At 40.0% G+C, this 21,497-nt stretch overlaps 1 protein-coding gene across 1 annotated transcript in view; it reads right to left on the reverse strand.

The window, feature by feature from the left end:
• Window positions 1-2,154: 2,154 nt before the first annotated feature.
• The window catches only part of LOC122808479 (platelet endothelial cell adhesion molecule-like), a 458,604-nt gene continuing 439,261 nt past the window's right edge, over window positions 2,155-21,497 (reverse strand). The window contains exons 7-8 of the mRNA XM_044079436.1: window positions 2,978-3,265; window positions 2,155-2,258 (exon numbers count right to left, since the gene is read on the reverse strand). Of these exons, the coding sequence (XP_043935371.1) occupies window positions 2,155-2,258; window positions 2,978-3,265 (392 nt within the window). The remainder of the gene's footprint in view (window positions 2,259-2,977; window positions 3,266-21,497) is intronic.

Consider the following 21,497-nt stretch of genomic DNA (forward strand, 5'->3'; position numbering starts at 1 on the left):
GGTGCTATATTTTGGTTCTGTTCTTCAGTTTGCGTTTGAAAGTTGGTATCTCACAATTCCATTGGAGTGGGCGGGGTTGTGTAATTATGTATGCAACTTATACGTTAATCAGCGTACAGATTTGTACCTATTTTTCATGGGCCTTGTCCAGATTTATGATGCTTCCTGGTTGAGAGATATGTTCAGTCCTGGGTCCTCTCCTGTTTGGTATCTACTTCTCTGAAGTCCAGGCAAACACGAAAGGACTCATAAAATTTGCATACAATTGCAAGTTGGGAGCTATTAGTAACTCCTCAAGTGATGTTGACATCCTACAGAAAGGCCGCACTGAGACCAACAACTGATGTCAGAACCATGGCCTTAAGCTCAATGCCAATAAATGTGTCGTCATCCTCTTTGGGAAAAACCCAGTTCCCATGAATTGCCACATCGATGGTAGTCCACTGAACACAGAAGGCATTATAAAAGATCTGGGAACACAGGTTGACTGCAACCTCTCTTTTGATCACCACATTGCCACTGTGGTCAGAAAGTCTTTCTATGTGACACATCTCATTACTAAGGGTTTTGCATCCAGGAAGAAAGAGGTCATTGTCTCCCTCTACTCTTCCCTCATTAGGCCAATCATTGGGTACATTGCTCCATTTGGCATGTACCTCACTAAACACCTGAAACAACTGGAGAGGCCGTAAAAGTACCTCACAAAGAGGATCCTAGGCCTTAAACATTTGTCCTGTAAGGAAAGACTCAAAAAAACTCACAACTATTCTCTGTCTCATATCTCCAATTAGAGGTGATCTTTGCTTGACTTACAAAGCCATGTCTGACCTAGCTCTGTTAGAAATACTACATCTAAAGAAATCCCAATCCCTCAACACCACATGCTTCAGAGACCTCAACCTCATTACCACAATCAACAGAACTTGCTGGAGGGACAGGTTCATAACCCAGAGATTGCCCATGCCATGGAATAGACTTGCCATACATGTCAAGCAGAGCACCTCACTGGCCCTCTTCAAGAGAAATCTTGACGAGTGGATGGGAAATAGAAAATTCACCCCAGGGATCACTCCAGTGGCTTTACTCTACAGAGGCACTGGGAACTAAGGTTGGGTGGTATGATGCCAGGGTAATCGTATGGGCTAGGCTTGTAAAGGCTCCAGGGCCATTAGCCTAGTACATACTTATGAACCTATGAACCCACCTATGTCTGAGGCAAATTTTAAAGTTGTAAAAAGTCACTTTTCCCCTATAAAAGCACAGTGAAAAGCACTTTAATGCACTTTGTCAGCCATCCAAATTAAAATAAACACAGTTTCTCCACAGAAAAAAATGTATTTCAACTACTTTTAACAACTTTTCATCTGAGAGGAAGAAAGTGCACTCCAATTTAAAAGTACAGTTAAGTTTCATAACAGTCTGTTAAAACACAAATAACTTTAAAATGTGTAAGCTTTTTACCCCAGTGGGAACTTATCTGCCCAGGAATGTAACAGCACAAACCAACCTTCAATCATGAAAAGCCCATACAGGAGCACTCTCTTTGGCATCAAGAAAGCTTTGAAGGGCTTGTAACTAAACCGTGTTTTTCAGACAGCTCAACTCAAGCTGCCTAATCTGGTGAATAGAAGAGGTGCCCTGAAGCTTTGGAGGCTGGCCAGCTGTTATATCCTTGGCAGGATATAACTCATATAGCTAAGGCTACTGCAGCAGTCATCAGTAGATGAACATCTTATATTACATAACATATTCTTCTCAGGAAAAAGCTAGAGCATCTTAAAGTCACATGCAGTTGCTCATGTTTTAGATAAACAAGGTTTAATCTCCCTTCATGTCATCTGCCAATTAAGCGATCCTTTTACCCCTCTTGTCAACTTAAAGGTACAGTACTTTCAACTTATCCCCTCCAAGGGAGAAATTCTCTTTCTGTAAATATGTAAATAGTTGTTTCACTGTTTGTTGCAAAATGTTAACAAAGCTGCCTTTGTACAATATTATACATTTTTATTATGCTGAATAACATGTAAGCATAGGTGGATTAACTTATTGTATAACAGAAAAGAACAAGTGAATTTACTTATCTTAAAACAACTGCTTTCTGTGCTGTGATTTACTGTATCTGAATGACTCTCATTTGTGTATCTTGAATGACTCTCATTTGTGTATCTGAATAACGATTATTTGTATAACTGTATGGCTCTCATTTTTGCTGTATCTCTGTAACTGTGCATTTCCACCTGGGGGCTTCCCTACACAATCTAGAGCAGAAATTGCATGAGTATAGTAGCTTGCAGAAGAAAAGACAAATGGCATAAAGCCAAATGTTTTTTCCCCGACAGGAAATCATTGCTGGTACAATTTCTATTTGTGCACCAACAATAATTCGCTTTAAGAGAAATATCTTCCATTTTTGAGTTCATGCAACCATGGAATTGGTATATATAAGTTTGGGGGTATAGGTGGATTTGCCCCCTCCCTGCAAAAAACAAGAAAAAAAAAGAGTTTTTTGCCCTCTTGCTTTCGGGCAGTTTTTTGTTCTTTTGAAGTGTTGACTTTTAGGAAGTCGTCATTTCATAGTAGATCCCCACCTCACTTGTGGCTGAAAAGGGTCTTATGGAACAGTCCACCAAGTCAACAAAGTAAAAATAAAAATATAAACAAAATAAACAGTTCTTATATGTTTGTCATTTTTATTACTACAGTTCAATGTGAATATAATGCATGCAGTTCATTTTATGCACTGTGTTTTTTCAATCTGCATTCTTTGAAACTTTAAATTGTTGATTGCTTCTTTAAAGAAGAACCTCATTTTGGCAACCTAGAAATCGACACAGTATTCCCTAAAGGTCTAAGCTCTGAACAGCTGAATTCATCTTGAAATTTCATCTATTAACATAAGAACTTCGGCTTTTAAAGCAACAGTTTTATGCCAAAAAACATGTCATTGTTTTAAAAATGAGGGTGAATCTACACTTACCTAAAATAGTTATGTTGCGTTTTTCACTATATTTTGACATATTAGGTGCTCTGTTTTCTGCTTTGCACTGATATGCACCATAATCTGATTCTTGAAGGATAGATATATTGAATTGAACACCATCTACAACAGAGCCATTGGCAGTTTTCATAAACTTCTCTCCTTTAAACAATGAATAAAAGATTGGATCTGTTCCACTGGGTGATCTGCACAACAGTTTTACAGATGTTCCTAAAAGTACTTCACTGGTATTTTGTAGAATGCTCAACTCAGGTTTAGATACTGGAACTGCAAAAACAAAATTGAAATAACTGTGATTTATTTAAATGTAAATATATTTAAATAAATGTCTATTATGATCTGTGCATAATTCTTCCACATATGATATTCCTGAGTTGATGGTTGCAAAAGTGCAACTCTTACTGTTAAAATGTATCTCCTCAGTTAACTTATGTCAACTAACCCAGTGGTGTGATACTTGGGAACACAGGTTGATAGCAATCTGAACTTTGACCACTAACTAAGTTTCCACAGTATTAAGGAAAGCCTTCTATGTAGCGCACCTCATAAGCAAGGGCATAGCATCCAGGTCAAGGGATGTTATAACTCCACTGTACTCGACCCTTATCAGATCACTAATAGAGTATAACGTACCCTTTTGCATGCACCTCACCGGTCACCTGCAGCAGCTGGAGAGTCCTCAGAGGTTTCTCACTAAGAAAATACAGGGACTCCAAACCACGACCTACGTGGACAGACTGAAAGCCCTGTCACTTTACTCTTATAGGCTGCTGAGAGGTGACTTGTGCCTGGCCTATGGGGCAATCTCCAACCCTGCCTTAATGGAAATGCTGCACATCTGCAAGTCAAATGGCTCAAGAGTCACTCGCTGTAGGGATATTAACCTAGGTTGTGACATTAACAGAACATGCTGGAGAGACAGATATGTCTGCCAGAGACTGCTGCTTCTCTGGAACAGACTCCCTATTCACGTAAAACAGAGCTCCTCACTGACCCTATTCAAACTCAACCTAGATAATTGGATGGGTGACCGCATATTCACCCCTGGGGTGGTACCCATGTCCCTCATGGACAGGGATAGTTGGTGGTGATCACAGACCCACTCTGGTCATAAATTCGTTCTGCGAACTACCCAAAAAAAGAACAAATGGGGATACTTGAGATTAATATGGCTAGGCTTGTAAAGGTTATAGGGCCACTAGCTTAGTAACCTCCTATGAAACTATGAACTGAAAACTAAACCAAAGTAATACCAGAAGCATACTGTTGCCTAAATATAGGGAGTCAGTTAAATGTTTGAAGAAAGTAATATCTTAGTAATTGTTACCTGCTTGGTTATGTATCTAAAGATGTTAGATGGCATAGCAGACTGGCAAATTAGTGATTCATATTAAATTGTTTTGAACTGTCTTAAAACTTCAGCATTTGTCTTTATAAATAACCTGCTAGGTGAAAACTAATAATACCTTTCAAGCAATTGAACAATTATTTCTAAGGCTTCCAGCATACTTCAACAAAATATGTTTTTAAAATGCTTTGGCTACATTCAGTTTACCTTAAAATTCATTTGTGACAATAAATAAATAAATAAATAAATAAATAAATAAAGGGACAAAACACGTTGGTGTCACAACCAATGCACATGAAGTTAAAATGGCAGAAAAAAGAACATTGAGAAAGAGGAACTGATGTGCTTAATACCTTATGTGTGATATTCAGCATTCATTTTAACAGATGATGGACAAAGTAAAAGTAAAGAAATATCTAGCTAGCAAACAAAACAGATTAAACTTAAGTGGTATAATTCAAGTGTTTTAGCAATTTACATAAACATAGGTAGTTTTAATGACTGACAAAAAAGGAGCTAAGCCATTTTATAGAAAATAATTGCAGATTGGCGAATGCACCTCCCATTTAGTATAGTTTATACAGGCTGCTAAATTACAACGATTATACAGTGCAATGGTTGCCCCTTTATATAAGGAACACATGTTAGGCTAATGATAAAGAGACATGCCTACAACATTCCTGTTTGATGTGTTACTGGTGGGTCTACCTGTCCATGCTGCTTCCAACACCTGATTTCATGACTTCCTCATTCCCGTTCTAGTGTCATTCCAGAGTTCTTCTATCTCTGAACCCTAACCTGTGCAAGCCTGACATTACTTGTTGGGGGTCATTTTGGCACTGTCATGTTGATGAATTAAATGTTTCCCTCCTTAAACTCCCCTGCTGTCACTTGTGCAAAGTCATAACAGTAAATAGGAAAGCACCACTGAACTTTTTGTTTCCTAATACTTGCACTTACAATGGGTTTGGATTTCTTTGATCCTAGATTAATGACCATTTTTCAAGGCCAAAGGTATAAGCAAAGTGTCAGTGTCCCCTGTACCCTTTCTGTGAAGAAAGGACAGTAGCATCATCTCTCTTGTCTAACTGTCAGCGTTTGTGGTTATACAGCTTACAGATAAGATGCTTCAGTATCAAAAATTGAGTTACTATTGCAAATGTGCCCATGAGGATCACAGACTATGAAGAAGAAAAGGGCTGTGTGACAGAGTAGTTAATAAGAATACTACTTATGGTGGAGAATGTGGCCTTTACTTGCACAAGTACATACATATTTCTTGTTTGCATTATGTCTCAGTGTGTCTAAATCATCTGCAAGATTAATAGATTCCAGCGTGTGTGACAGTAAACTAGAAACTGATATTTAAATTAATCTACACCATCTAAAACTCACCTACAGCAAACTGTTTCAAGAACTATATAAATTATACCTTATAAAGTTAATTGACTATGCAAATGAGAAACATAATATTTTTGTTTTTAATTAAAAACTGTCATAATGTTCTGTATAGTCTTTGCTATCCCTCACATTCAGTAGTATTTTTGATTTGCCCATCTCTTTTTTGGCTATTTTAATATTAGAGCTACAATTCTAGCAGAGGACAAGTCAACACTTTCTTTTCTTATATAGTTTTCTAGCAAATATTAAAGTGACAATCTGAATATTTAGAAATATTACAGAAGCTGTTCAAAATCGTACTGTACTTCACACTGCTTTGTTGGAGCCATGTAATGATAATGTTCTGAACAAATGTCCAGGGATCATTATCAGCAAACTGCAGCATTTAATAATACACATTTTCCTTGATTTCTTTTCAGCATTTATTCAGTGCAGATATGTGCTTCAAAGGCTAAAAGCACAGACAGGAAATCTCAGTGCCGAGGAATTCGACCTGATGGTACCATATGGTTCTTGTACTTGGACTTAATGGTACTTGTGTTTTAACCAGTGGGTCTAAGTGATGGGTTGGTGGAACTGAGTAGCTAAAACCAGCTCACAGGGAGTGAGGGAAACTCCACTAAGGGAGTACTTTGTGATGAAAGCTAGAATATGCATTTCTGATTGGGAGCCCCAGGGGATTCTGAACACATGCTGTGGTGCAGGTACATGTTTAAGCACATGTGATGCACAGAATGACCTTAATGCAGTATGACTCAGGCAAGGGGTGGGGGGGAGTTAAGTTATACTCCCCTGTGCAAGGTCCAGGTGCTTGAGTGCTATCAGCTAAGAACACACTTCCTCACTGACACTTGTTTGAAAAAACAAGTGCTTGAACTCCCAGTAGACCTCACAGCATTCATACCTATAAAACCGTATAGCCCTATGAGAACCTAAACTGTAATGCTAAAACTCCAACCCAGTTCTCAACACACATCCTTACTCCCTTACCCAAAAACTCCTGTCCACCTCTCTAATCTTAAAGTCCCTGATAACTCACTAAACCTAAAACTCTATGCCCCCTCCCTAAACCTAAACTCTTAATTTGTTTCCTAACCCCAAAATTCCCTTCCTTCTCTATCTATAATGCAAAAACTCCCTTCTCTTCCCCTACACTTAAAACTCCCTTCCTGTTCCTTAACCCTGAACACCTTTCACACTCCCTCTCCATGGCCACTTGCCAGAACTCTTAGAGTCCGAGCGTGAGCAGCAGTCTAAACATGCTACAAAATGTTCAAGTCCCTGCTCTGAGATAGTGATTTTTGAGTGCTTGGGACTCAACTGCTTGTAGTGCTCATAAATAAAAGCCATGATCTCTACCAACAATGACTAGAAGAGAGGTCAGATGTACAGCAAAGTTCAAAAGTAGTCTGTCAAGATGGCTTGGATGAATGATACCTCCGTAGTCTTAATACAGACAGATCCTGAAAGATTGGAAGAAAGTAAATAAAATGCCTCTGTGTCTAGAAAAAGTATAACAAAAGCATTGGGTTATATAAGTTATCTATAAAATAAGGTATAACTGCCACCAAAATAATGTGAATTTGTAATTTGTCATTTTTTTGAAAACTGTTTACTAATAACTGCAATTTGTCTACAAAAATATGGAGTATATAAGAATATAAGAATATAAGCAAGCATAACTTCATAATGAGGAAATACATAGCTATACATATAATGCCTGAAACAGGTGAAGTTGTGAAGCATATAGCTGACGAACATGTAGAAGGAGACTTATAGTAATATCAACAAGTTATGAATGACCTAGGAATGACCAAATCAACGACAGCTGATTCTCAGTCCTATGTAACATACATGTGACTGCATCTGTGTTTAATCAAACAAGAATGCAGGATTTATTAGAACTGTAACAGACAGAAAGTGCTATGGTTGAAACTTGGACTGCTTGAAAGTCCAATTTGAACCAATAAATACAACACAGGAATAAACAAAACCATGAAAAGTATTATAAGAAACAATAAAAAAGCAATGTCATTGACACTATCATAAAACAGCAACATATAAAATAAACGAAAAAAACAAAAGCCATAGTGTCAAGACTATTCCCTGTCACATAATTTGGTTCAGGAATACCCTTTCTTTCGGGGGCATTACAAAATGAAGTATTTTGGAATTTAGCTGAAGAATGAGGTATCTCAAGCGATGGAGGCATGGAGAGAGAGAACAAAGAATAGACTAGAAAATTAGGCAGTGGAAGATGTTATTTTTTGTATAAGGAAAGGAAGGTATTGGCCATTAAAACGGTTTTGGTGCCCTTAGTTCTATATGCAGTGCAGGCATTCTTTGTGAAACCAGAATAGAAAAATTGTGCTAGAATTCAGAAAGAAGCAAGTAATTTTATTTGGAATGGGAAAAGACATGGAGCAGTTAGGAAAACAAATATTATCAGTTCAGCAGGGTGGACTAGGCCTCCCAGATTTGAAGACATTTTATTTGGCAAGTCAGATTAGCTTATTTACTTCAACAGTAAAGCTATGAACCTAAATGGAATTAATGATAAAAACACAGCACAATAATATGGTAGGAGAGGACCATCTAGGATTTTGGACACAGATGATAACTGACCCTACTGAGAGACAGAATTATATGCCTGCACAGCATTAAATGTTTCTAGAATGTAAATAAGATCCAGAATTGTCTAAAGTTATTAGCCCCTATAGGGGTGGTAAAACAGAAAAGGAAGGGCTGACAACAGCTGAAAGCAACATGCAGGTAGAGAGCCTGAGAAAATAACTTAGGTACTGGGGACAAGTCATAAATAGAAAAGCAATAAAAAGTTGAGGAGAAATAAAATTAGAATTCCAGTTATCAGACAGATTGTAACTGGTTTATTTATGATTAATAGCAGATGTTAAGTGAATACAAATGTTACGTGAAAGGAAAGAGAAACCTGAACTAATATAGCTATTAATAGAAGCCTGACTCCCATTGGCCTTAACACATAGGTTATTATCCGCAGCATATAAGACCTTTGATTGATAACTATGAGGGTTAGACAGAGAAATTAAGCAGATTGGAGTGAGAGACTAAGTCAGCAGATAACCCAAAAACAAGGTACAGAAATATGTTTAGCATCAAGTTATACAACAAAGACGTGAAAGAAGTTTAGGATAAATCCATACCGTTATACCCCAAGCAAATAAAAAATGGTGTTTAATGATGTAACAGACAGTTGCTAGAGATGTCATGCAGGGGAAAGAGGAATTTGTGAGCACATCTTTTGGGGTGTTCAAACTGAGGGATTTAAAAATGACTTACAAGAAATAATGTGAAAGGTTTTAATTAAAAATGTAACAGTGGACAGAGAATTAATGTTGAGTAGTGATGGCAGAATGAAATAATTTAGCCCGTGCACTCATTAATAACCCAGGCGTCTGCATGTCCTCCCCGCGGTTGGGTGGGCATTTGAAAGACATGCATAAATGGGCATGCCTTCGTTGAAGGTTGAACATCGAGCTGACACCTCGGCATTTGTGAAAGTCTACTGCCAATCATTAGCAGACCAGAGTTCCGCTATTGCGACCCCTAACCAGGAAAAGCCGAAAGACAAACAACAACCACAACTCATTAATAACCCTAAAAATGATAGTAACTAAAAAGGCCATTTCACAAATAGGAAAAACAAGAGCAAACCACAATGAGGGGGGTAGTAGAACCAATGTCAGAGATTCAGCGTATGGAATTAACATTAGAGGAGCAGAAATTAAGAAACTGCTTTGAAATAAATGGATTCTGTGGAATCAATTGACAATTCAGAATTAAGACTTTAGAGCCCAAAAGGATAAGAGTGAGAAAAGGGAAACCTGCTGAGGTATAACAGATGTGTACAATGCTATGTAGAACAACTAGATTGCAGTACTACTGTCTGAGGGGCTTTCATAACTGATGTATGGGGTTGAAAACAATATAATTTGGGACGCATCATGATTGTCATGTAATCAGTTTGTTAATTATGGGTATTAGAGATGGTTAAAATAGTAATGGGTGTGTTTCATGTTATCTCTACATTTGGGTATGCTCATATCTAAGAAACCCAAAACAATAGCACAAGCCAATAAAAAATTCAAATCCAAGGCGGTAATGAACCAGAACCAGACAGATGAACACTAAAAAACACTGTTTAATCCAACGAGTTTGAAATAGCAAATCCAATGAATACCAAGCAGTAAAACACCAAATCCAATAACGTTATTGGATTTGGTGTTTTACTGCATGGTATTCGTTGGATATGCTATTTCAAACTTGTTGGATTAAACAGTGTTTTTTAGTGTTCATCTGTCTGGTTCTGGTTCATTACCGCCTTGGATTTGAATTTTTTATATGCTCATATCTATCAACCTCCTAGCACAAAAATCTAAACCAAAAATAATGGGGGAACAAAGGCCCAAAATCAGGGACATATTTTAAATATTGCTCTTACAAAATAAGAAAGTTGATAGATTAAGAGCATGCATTTTGTGAAGGATATGAAGTCTGAAACTCGAATGTCTGTCATTTAGTGACTTCAAGTCATCAACTATTTGCCAGAAAACCACACATTTTATTAGGAACAGACTAAAAATATAAAGCAAAAATCTAGACACTCTGTGAAAGTCTAGACAGTTAAGAGGTATGACTAAGTCTGAATATAGTAGCATTTATGTAAGTTTTTCACAGCAGATTTTGACAGGCTGAATTTTAATGACATAAGTATGATGTGCTGCATGGTTGAAGATGACACAGTCTATATTGTGAAAATTTACAATTGTAAATAAAGTTACATATTACATTTAAAAAGTGACAAAGAAAACATTAAAGCAGAACTGCACAAATATTAACCAATGGGAAAGCAAGGAAGAAAATCAAGAAAGCACAGGCACATATCAGATGAAAAGAGAGCATGCTCAAAACATGGCAGCAGCATTACTCACAGTACACATGCATGTGAGCACTGCTACAGACAGAGTAGTAAGTATGACAAACACAAAACGTGCAGCAGCCTAATAAAGCGCTAGCACAAAATGCAGAGAACTGATAGGCATGCGCCGTGCATGCATTAGTTTTATTGTAATGTTGAAATATGAGGGATCTCCAGTGTGCCAAGTACTTAACTGGTTTCTCACCTGTGCTCCAGGTTAGACCACAAAAGCTGCAGGAGCACTATGGAAAAAAAAGGTCTGTGCAAGGGTAGTTATGCTTGGTACAGATGGGATGACTTAGAAAGTGATGGGCAGGTTTCTGTTCTATACTGTGAACCATTTGTCTACATTTATATACTTGTCACATGTATACTGTATAAGAGCAGAGGGTCAAACAAATATTGCATAGCAAAACATATGTGCTTTGGAAGAATAGCCATTCAGATAGCAACTTTGTTTGCTTGTTTGTTTAGGTATGTATATATATATATATATATATATATATATATATATATATATATATATATATATATATATATATATATATGATCTTCTTTGCCAGGTATGATTCAGTAGTCACAGTTCCTGTGTATATGGGATGATTTGTTTAAATGACTTATTCATGGTAACACAATATGCAAATGGAGATGGAGACAATCAAACTCAGGATTAAAGGATGAAACTCATTATTTTAAAGCTCAATGCTGCATCAACAGACTTAATATTAATTCATCAAGACTGTTCTGATTGGTCCAGAACAAGACAAAGAACCAACCAGATGGATTTCTGCTGAAAGAGCTAAGATGGACACAGATGTATATTCAATAAGCAAATGGTTCTGCCAAAACCATCCAAAAAATGGGAACTTCTCTAGTTACACTGTTTGACTTAATATAATACTGCAGGGTTTGCACTCAGAAAGATTGTTGCGCAATATGTATCTGAAGCAATAAAAGTGTGTCACTACCATAGTATCAGCACACACACTGATTTGAGCACTTGGTGCACAGTAGTATAACACAGATGTTGTATGGAGAGGCATACGGTATTAGAGATAGATATTTGACACAGTAGTGCATCTAGGAACAGTTACGCTGTAAACAACAATAAAGCATAGGGCTATATGCAAACAGAAGATCTCAAATGTCATATCAGAGATCTTTGTATGTGGCGTATATACAAGGAATGCACAGGTCCTATCAGATGCATTATTAGGTCTACTTCAGTACTTATAAATATTCTTTGTCAGTTGTTAGACTTAATTGCTTAAAACTAGCCTGAAGGCTCAACTGGAGAGCTCTCATCTGTGTTTTCAGTGAGACAGATTTGGATAATGACCAGGGTAGTGGTGAGCCAAATGTGAGAAGAGACTGAGTAGCTGTCTGACTCTGTGATGCAGAAGGATAACATCCGGAATGTGACACGCCCAGTCAAGGTTTGATTATTGAGTTGAGTCCCAGGGGAGGGATGCAAGTGAGTGGGCACACAGCCATCCTGTGGTAAGGTTGGCAGTAAGGCCTGACTGCACGAGCACCTGCTGTTGGAAGTCAGACACAGGTTCATCAGTAGATTGCTAAAAGGGGCTACATGTCTGCTTACCAAAACAGCATCTGCACACCATAACTAAGACAGATATGTGAAAGCATGCATCCAAAACCGATTTCTGTAAGCACTTCTTTGAGCATGTGCTGTCCAGCAACCGGGGGGGGGGGTGTTAAATGTAATAAATAAGCTAAAGCAAGTATAGATGATGGCTCTTGATCTCAGACTATCATTTTCAATGTTTGCAAATGGTTGTGATTCTATAAAGTAAATTGCAAACTGCCCCAAGAGATGGAGGGTTTCTCAAAGGGTGATGTGTGGCATTACAGCAGTCTGGATGGGGCACTGACTGAGTTTCCAGGGGGCCAAGTAGGGACTTGAAAAAAGAAGACTGAGTTGCTGTCAGTCTGATCTTTGAATGGATGAAATTAGCCCGTGAATAACATTCCTGAAGAATGGATAACAGAGGTCTTTCCCTGCTTGTTCAGATACCACCCTTATTATCTAGTAGTTTAAAACCACTATGACAGATTCAGGTTTCACAACCCACACCACCTTCAGCTGTAACAGACTGATTTGGAACTATTGCTCCACACTTGATCGGATGCCTTAACTGAAACAGCTCCAAAGTGAATGCTTCACCCTTTTAACAATGCATTATACCAAAGGGCCAAACTCTTTTCAAAACCATACTGAGCATCATAAAGAATTCTACATTTGTTTATGTAATGTGATACTGTGACCACTGAGCCTGAGAAACACTCTGTATTGAACATAATAAAGAATTCTACATTTGTTTATGTAATGTGATATTGTGACCACTGAGCCTGAGAAACACTCTGCCACTTGCACACAGGACAAGATGGCTTATGAAACAGGCACGTGGTTGACAAGAAATACAGGTTTTTTCCTGAGTCAGGTGACAATACAATGGCAACCAATAGAGAACAGCTGTTCTGAGATTTAAAAATGACCACTGGGGATTAACAAGACAGATCTCAAGTTTTGCAGTCTTGAGAAGGTTTGGAGAAGTTCCTTCTAGGAGCCGATGAACACAGGACAGGGGAATTTAGGAAAACTCTCCTTATTCAAAAGCAAATATTACCAGCCTAGGAAAAGGTTGCTTTGCAGTGCAAAAGAAGTGTGGAACCTAGGGCAATAGTCCAAAGGACATTATTAGAAAAGGCATATAAGGACATTATCAGGGAAGTATGGGGCCTAGAACAATACTCCAAAGGACATTATCAGAGAAGTATGAAACCTAGGTCAATATGCCAAAGGACATTAACAGAGAAGTATGGAGCCTGTGAAAAGACTCCATTGGACATAATCTGGAAAATATGTAGCCTGGAGAAAGACTCCAAAGGACATTACTTCAGGATACTGAAGCCTGGTGAAAGACATCAAAGGATATTACCAGAGAAACGTGGCACCTACAAAAGACTCCAAAAGGAAAAGTTACTGTGCATGTTTTAGGAATAAGAGACAAATTATATTAACCAGTAAATAACTGTTCTTATTTTAGACTGCAAGTCACTTATTTAAGTGACGTTTCTTCTGCTGAAGAAAACATTATTTTTCATTCTGTCTTATGTACTAAATAAAGCCCATTATGTGCTGGTGAAAAATGAAACTCACCTCTCATTTCATGAATTTGTGAGTATAAAAGGGCAGACTAGAGTTAATCCCCCAAATACTACTGTAGTTAAATATCTCATTTTAAATCAAATGAGAAGATAAATTTGGTCAAGAAAGAGAGAAATTTCAAAACCTAAAGGTAGACAAGGCAATGGGACACAACTGCAGAAGCCTAGCTAGGGTAGAACAAAGGGGGCAGCCATCCCTGACACAAGGTGTTTGGGGTGTGCTGAGCAGATGCTGATCTGCAGCAGTGTAGTACTGACATTCAGTTTTATGAATGCCAGTAGCTCAGGGCTGAAGTGCTAATGCTTCAGCATTCGAGGTGTACCATTCAAAACGTAGCAAGCTGCATGTTAAATGTGTAACAAGCAGTCTGCTATGATTATTTGGAAGAAGAAAGTACAGTTTTGTACCTACCATAAATGTAGATGTCCGATAGGTATTCATCTGCAGTCATAACATATGGGTTGTCCTGCCTCAGGCAGCCCTTCAGTCGGCCGGATTCCAAAGTCTGGGTCTGGCCTCGGCTGATGCCGCACTTCACCCGACGTCATAGCTCCTGGGGTATAAAGGCATCAGCCGACGCCATTTTCCTCAGTGTTTCTTGCCCCAGATGCCAGGTGCCCTCAAGGAAGGCTAAAATTTGTATAAAAGTAGCAAATTCCAAACAGTAGAAAAACAAAAGTATACATATATACATACAAACAAATACACCATAATAGATTCCCCCAGTCAGCTAAGAGAGGGGTAAGTACCCTAGGAATACCACAGAGGGGAAGGAGGGTGGGTAATCCTGACTGCAGATGCATACCTATCGGACATCTACATTTATGGTAGGTACAAAACTGTACTATGTCCTTCAAGGATGCATCTGCAGTCATAACATATGGGTAGAATACCATAGCCAAACTGGGGGAGGAGGCACTAAGATAATGATGGTGTAGTTAAGAGCCTTTGTAAAACAGCAGTTGCAAAACCTGCTCGGGATCTGGAGTATAAAGGAAGATTGTAATGCTTGGCAAATGTATGCATGGAGCTCCAAGTAGCAGCTTCTAAAATGTCTTTGGTAGCCACTCCTCGTAGGAAAGCTGTAGTGGTGGCTGTAGCTCTTATGGAGTGAGGCCTGATATTTTCAGGAGTTGTCTTTCCATGAAATGAGTAGCAGAATCGAATGCAATTTCCTATCCATTTTGAAATTGTCTGTTTTGAAATTGCTTTCCCTTGCACTCCTGTTGCATATGCTACCAGAAGCTGGTCAGTTTTTCTGCTGGCCTTAGTTCTGTCCAGATAGTAGCGCAGTTGTCTGTGTACATCCAAGGTGTGTAGTAGTTTTTCCCCCCCTGTTCTGTGGGTTGGGGAAGAATGTAGGTAAATGAATAGCTTGGTTCAAGGATACCCTGGATACCACCTTTGGCATAAAAGTAGAATTGGTTCTCAGAGACACTCTATCCTGGTGAAAAATGAGAAAAGGCTGCACTGCCATTAATGCCTGTAACTTGGATACCCTTCTTGCTGAAGTGATTGCTAGCAGGAAGGCAGTTTTCCAAGATAAGAACTGTAAGTCTGCTGTTGCTGCTGGTTCAAAGGGAGGAAGTGTTAATTTTTCTAGCACAAAACTGAGATCCCATGCAGGTAGAGGTGGTTTCCTTGGAGGTTTTACATTTTTGATCCCTCTCAAAAATTGTCTGAGGAGAGGATGAGAGAAGACAGGAGGATCCATGTTGTACTCTGCTGAAATTGCTGATACATGAATCTTAATGGAAGAATAGGACAGGCCATTGTGGAACAGTTCTGCTAAGTATTCTAGGAAGTGTGCTAGGTTTGCCAGTGTGACATTTGTTTCCTTTGCTGCACTCCAAATGAGGAATCTCTTCCATTTGGCTGAATATGTTTTCCTTGTGGAGGGTCTGCAAGCCTCCAGGATAATGTCCTTAACCCTCTGACATAAAATAGGTTGGTTTTGTGTTATGCAATTTTCCAAGCAGTTAGTTGCAGCGTTTTTAAGTTTGGATGCAGGGTCCTGTAGTTGTTCTGCGTTAGAAGTAAAGGACATAGAGGTAGAGGCCATGAGTTCGTCCGAGACATGCTTCTCAGTAGCGGGTACCAATGTTGCCTTGGCCAGTCTGGAGCAATCAGAATTACCTTTGGCTGTTCCTCTCTGATCTTCAATAGAACTTTGTACATCAATGGGAGAGGTGGGAAGGCATATACCGTCAGGGCCTTCCAGCTGAAAGAAAGGGAGTCCACCTTCCAGGCTAATGAGTGGTATACTCTTGAGCAGAATTTCTTCAGTTGGTGGTTGAGTGGGGAGGCGAACAGGTCTATTTTGGGCATTCCCCATTTCTTTGTTATGGATTTGAAGATGTCTGGATGCAGCATCCATTCGTGAGCATCCGTGGTAGTTCTGCTTAAGCTGTCTGCTAGGGAATTCTCTTTTCCTGGTACAAATCTGGCCTGCAGTTGGATGTTGAGATTCAGGCCTAAGTTCCAAAGGTCCATTGCCATCCGGCATAGGGGGTATGAATGTGTGCCTCCCTGTTTGTTGATGTACCACATGACTGTGGTATTGTCCGTCCTTATCAGCAGGTGTCCTTGCTGGAGGAATGAACTGAATGCCTCGATTGCATGCTTCACTGCCAGCATCTCCTTTAGATTTATGTGTAGATTCAGCTGGTCTTGGGACCATAGGCCTTGGATACACTTGTCTTCCATGTGTGCTCCCCAGCCTAGGTCTGAGGCGTCTGTGGTAATGGTCTGTCTTGGATGTGGTTTGTGGAAAGGCAATCCTCTGTTTATCTGGCAGGCCTGAGCCCACCACAGGAATTCTTTGTGCAGGCATGGAATGATTGGAATCAGGGTTTCTAGACTGTGCTTGTGTTGAGACCATACATTCCTCAGGTACCATTGTAGTTTTCTCATATGCAGCCTGGCATGCGGGATCAAGATTATGCAGGATGCCATGTAACCCAGGGCCTGCAGGACTTTCCTTGCAGTAAGCTAAGTTTGTTTTGTTAAGGCCATGAAATAGACTGGTAGTTGCTTTTGTTTTTCCTCTGTGAGAAAAGCCATCTGAGCTATTGTGTCCAGTTCTGCACCCAAAAATGTTATCCTTTGGGATGGCACTAGTCTTGACTTTTGTATGTTGACTGTGTATCCCAAGGCTTGCAGCAGTTGTATGACATAGGCCAAATCCTTTATTATTTTTGTCTTGTTGTCCGCTTGTATTAAGCAGTCGTCCAGGTATGGGTAGATTTGAATTCCCTGAAGCCTGCAATGTGCAATTACTGATGCCAGGCATTTCGTGAATACTCTGGGCGCAGTAGATAAGCCAAAGGCCAATGCTGAAAATTGATAATGCTCTGATCCTGCAAGAAATCTGAGGTGTCTCCTGCAATCTGGTTGTATAGGGACGTGCAGGTATGCCTCCTTGAGATCTAGAGTCACCAGCCAAGACTCCTTGCCCAACATGGGAAGAAGTTGCTGTAGGGTCAGCATTTTGAGTTTTGGAATAATGAGATATGTGTTCAGTGCGGACAAGTCGAGAATAGGCCTCCATTGATTTTCTTTTCTTGGTACAAGGAATAGTCTGGAGTAAAATCCTTGGCCTTGTTCCATAGATGGTACCTTTTCTATTGCTCTCATCCTTAATAAGCTGATGATTTGTTTTAGAGCCTCTGTTTTCTGGCTTGGTGGAAGGTTTGGCATTCCTCTCTTTTTTGGTAGAGTGTGGAAGTGAAACCTGTAGCCCTTGTCGATTGTTTGCAAAGTCCATTTGTCTCCTGTAATACAATGCCAGTTTTTTGAAAATAGAGATAGCTTTCCACCCAAGGGTGCTTCCAGTTGTTCCCTGGTAGGCGGAATCAGAGCCAAGTCATTGTGTCTGTCCTGTGGAAGTGGTTGCAGTCGTAGCTGTGGCGGCACTTCTCTGGTTGGCAGGTTGCCACTGACAACCCCTGTAGGCACCCCTAGATTGACCTCTGCCTCTTGGGCACCTATTTCTGCCTCTGTGCTCTAGACATGTCTGGAAAGGACCAATTCTTTGAAGGCCAATTTCTGCTGAACCTCGGAGGTTGGACCTGCAGGAAATCCTTGACTGTTTGGACAGATTTTGCTTTTTCTTCCACTTTCTTTAGAACCTCCTGTGCAGGGGAGCCAAATAAACTTTGTTTCTCCATAGGGGCATCTAGGAGTTTTGACTTAACATGCTCTGGCAAGGATTGTTCTTTTAGCCAGGCATGCCTTCGAATCACTGCTCCAGTCATAGCTGATCTAAATGAAGCCTCCAGTGCATCATAGCCACATTTCAAGAAATGATTACTGACCTGCTGAGAGTTGTGTACCAAATCCTGAAGGGACTTACGGTCTAAAGGTTCAGGAGAGGCCAGTTTCTTATTCAGCTGATCTAACAAAAATTCCTGGTACTGTATCATGTGGAATTGGCAGTTTAAAGCCCTGGCAGAAAGAGTAGCAGATGTATAAACCTTTTTACCCCATCTCTCTAATGCTCTAGATTCTCTTTCAGAGGGTAGGGGGTTTTTGGCAGAGGCAGCTGCAACACCCTTAGGGCCCTGAGAAATGGTTTCTGGGTCTGCAGCATGGGCTTTATACAAGTGGAAGTGAGAATCCGGGACCCTGTAGTATCTGTCAGGTTTGGCCGGGGCCGGGGGAAGAGAATCAGGGGCAGTACTGGCATCATTGTATGCATCATCAACAACTGATAGTACAGGTGGTATGGCTAAAGGCCTATTCTGTGGTAAGTGTAAGAAAGTTCTTAGCCTTTTCCTAGAATCAGAAAAATCCTGACCCTGCCATTGGAAGTGTTCCCTCATAGAGTGAAGGGTTTCCCCAAATGAAAATTCTTCTGGAGGAGAGGCTGAAGGGATGGAGTCTTCTGCATCAGAATCCTCATAAGGTGAGTATGGGCCTTCCTGATGGTCGGATAAATCTGAACCATCCGAGGAGTAGTCAGTGGAGAGAGGTTCAGGGGGTTCAGTTCTAGGCCTCTTTTCAGGAGGGGCTTGTGAGGCCCTGTCTGGGTGTGGTTGGGATCCCCTGATCAGAGAAATAAGGTCCTCAGCAAGGCTGAGAATCTGAGAACTAGAAGTAGGCCTGTGAGAGGGAGCCTTTGTAGGTAAGGCCTTGGAAAGTTTTGCTGCTTTAGCCCTCGAAAAGGCCTTGATAGACATAGAAGCAGGGGGTCTAGCTGCCCCACGTGCAGGAGTAGAGATGTCCAATGGAATAGTGTCAGACAAATCTTGTGTGCCTGCTTCTTCAGCAGGAATTTCTATAGCCGACTCAGTCATGGCCTGTGTGGCCTCGGTTGTCGGAGGCATGCTTTCGGCTGAAGGGAGAACCGAGGTCTCGGTCTCAGCCGAAACCGAGACACTCGCGGTAGGCCTAACCGTGGTTTCAGACGAAACCGCGGACCGTGAGTGTCGGTCCTTTTCCTTGCGTTTTTTAGCTAAATGTGTAGTCGGAGTCTCTGACGGCATTTTATATGAAAAAGCAGAGCCAAAAAACTCTTCTGCAAACTCCGACCGACGTCTAAGAGTCCATCGGTTGAAGGAAGCACAGGCTAAACAAGCTGATACGTCGTGGTCTGGGCCTAAGCAAGGAAGGCAGTAAGAGTGGAAATCCTTATGAGGTATTTGTTTCCCACAAGTTAAACAATTATTTACTTTGTCTGACATCGGCTGAGGCAAGAAAGAGTCCCCAACGGGGTACTTAGCTTTTAGAAGTCTTTGGTAGTTGAAATCCTCTGGATCTGACCAACCGGCACTTGCGAACAGCTTCTGCTTCGGGCACCACGCGGCAAGAAAGACTGGGGAAAATGGCGTCGGCTGATGCCTTTATACCCCAGGAACTATGACGTCGGGTGAAGTGCGACATCAGCCGAGGCCAGACCCAGACTTTGGAATCCGGCTGACCGAAGGGCTGCCTGAGGCAGGACAACCCATATGTTATGACTGCAGATGCATCCTTGAAGGACATTATTTGTTTCTCCAGAGCTCCGAAGACTTCTTTTTCTGCTGTTCAACTTAGAAGTTAGGAGGGGGGTGGAAGCTGCAGTGGGTACCATTACAGCTAGTTACAGGTCTGCATGATTGGAAGCATCCGAGAATTCTTAAAGAAATAAGAGAGAGCTGGTAATACCGCCAACGAACCTGTTCAAAAACGTATGGGTCAGAATAAGTCTCTGTATTAAGATGTGAGCATGTGCAATTCTCCTTTACTAAAGTGGAAGCTAGAAAGAAGCCTAAAGCTATTGACCTGTCATTTTGATCATTTGGTAAAATCATGGAACAGAAGGCAAAAAAAAAAAGATTAATTTTGGGCATATCCAAAAGTCATTGCTCTCAAGACAATATGGCGTCACATGAAGTATGCCATGATAGACAAATCTAATGGAGTTTGTTTTATTAGTCTTGGGAAATAATGCAAAAATACTCTCATGGACTTAACATACATATTTCCTTGTTTATTGCATCATAATTTCCTCACAGATGTAACTCAACAATAATGATTTATTGCTTATTTCCAGACAGGAAGTTACAGAATTTTAATGGTTCTAGATCAGAGCCATTTTATATGTTTTACTTCTACAGTTTATACTGATTACAAGATAATTAGATATTTGGTATTTTATGAATTAAATAGGGTTGAAAATGTGTTTCAAATTTTTAGGCAAGAAATTTTCTTAAGACTCATATAGATGGGACTTACCAACAATAAGGCCTATTGTAACCCAACCAGCCCATTGTCTGGATGAGGCATAGTCAAAGGAGTCCATATCTAGGCAAACATTAGGGTTTATTCCTATGTCCTATGTCTGTTTTTCTGTGGCAGTTTTGAGTGAGTGAAGAATCCCACAGTGCAGACCCCTGTCAGCATGCACACTACCTAATTTGCCTACATGCCTATATATGCACTGAACGCTGCAGTTACACGTCATTGTTAGGGCATATATCCTCCACCAGTTGTGAGTTGTATGTTAGACCATGTTGTTCCCCTTCATTCCGCCCCCAGGAATAGAAAGCCATTGTCATCTGCACATTCACTTACTTCTGACATTTGTAGCATCTGGTTTACTATTTGATCATAGGCTGTCTGGGTCAGGCAGGGCTTTCTCTTTCTACACCAAAGACTTGGCTAATATCTAAGAACTAACACAAAAAGGAATCAACATTCCATAACCAAAGGAAAAAACTGGGTCCACCAAATATGATTTTATTAAGGTCAAAATATGAATACGTTAAGCACAGGCAAAAACAATCAATCTTGATGCCCTTTCATCCCTTATGGATACGGGACTTCATCATCAGGACATAAAATAAATTAAAAGTATAGTATATATATATATATATATATATATATATATATATATATATGTATGTGGAACTACTACTAAATCCCGAAAACCCAAACTACAGATGCCCAAAATCCCGAGACCAAATACCCGAAACACTAAAATAACGAAACATCAAAACCTCAAAATTCAAACTACCAAAAACTACGCTCAACATACACCACACACATACACATACACACACCGTCCCCAAGAATACAAACACACAAACCTAAACTACAGACAAGCAGGGGGCATGCCCCC

Source organism: Protopterus annectens, chromosome 8.part0, assembly GCF_019279795.1.
Source record: "Protopterus annectens isolate FY-2018-M chromosome 8.part0, PAN1.0, whole genome shotgun sequence".
Lineage (NCBI taxonomy): Eukaryota > Metazoa > Chordata > Ceratodontiformes > Protopteridae > Protopterus > Protopterus annectens.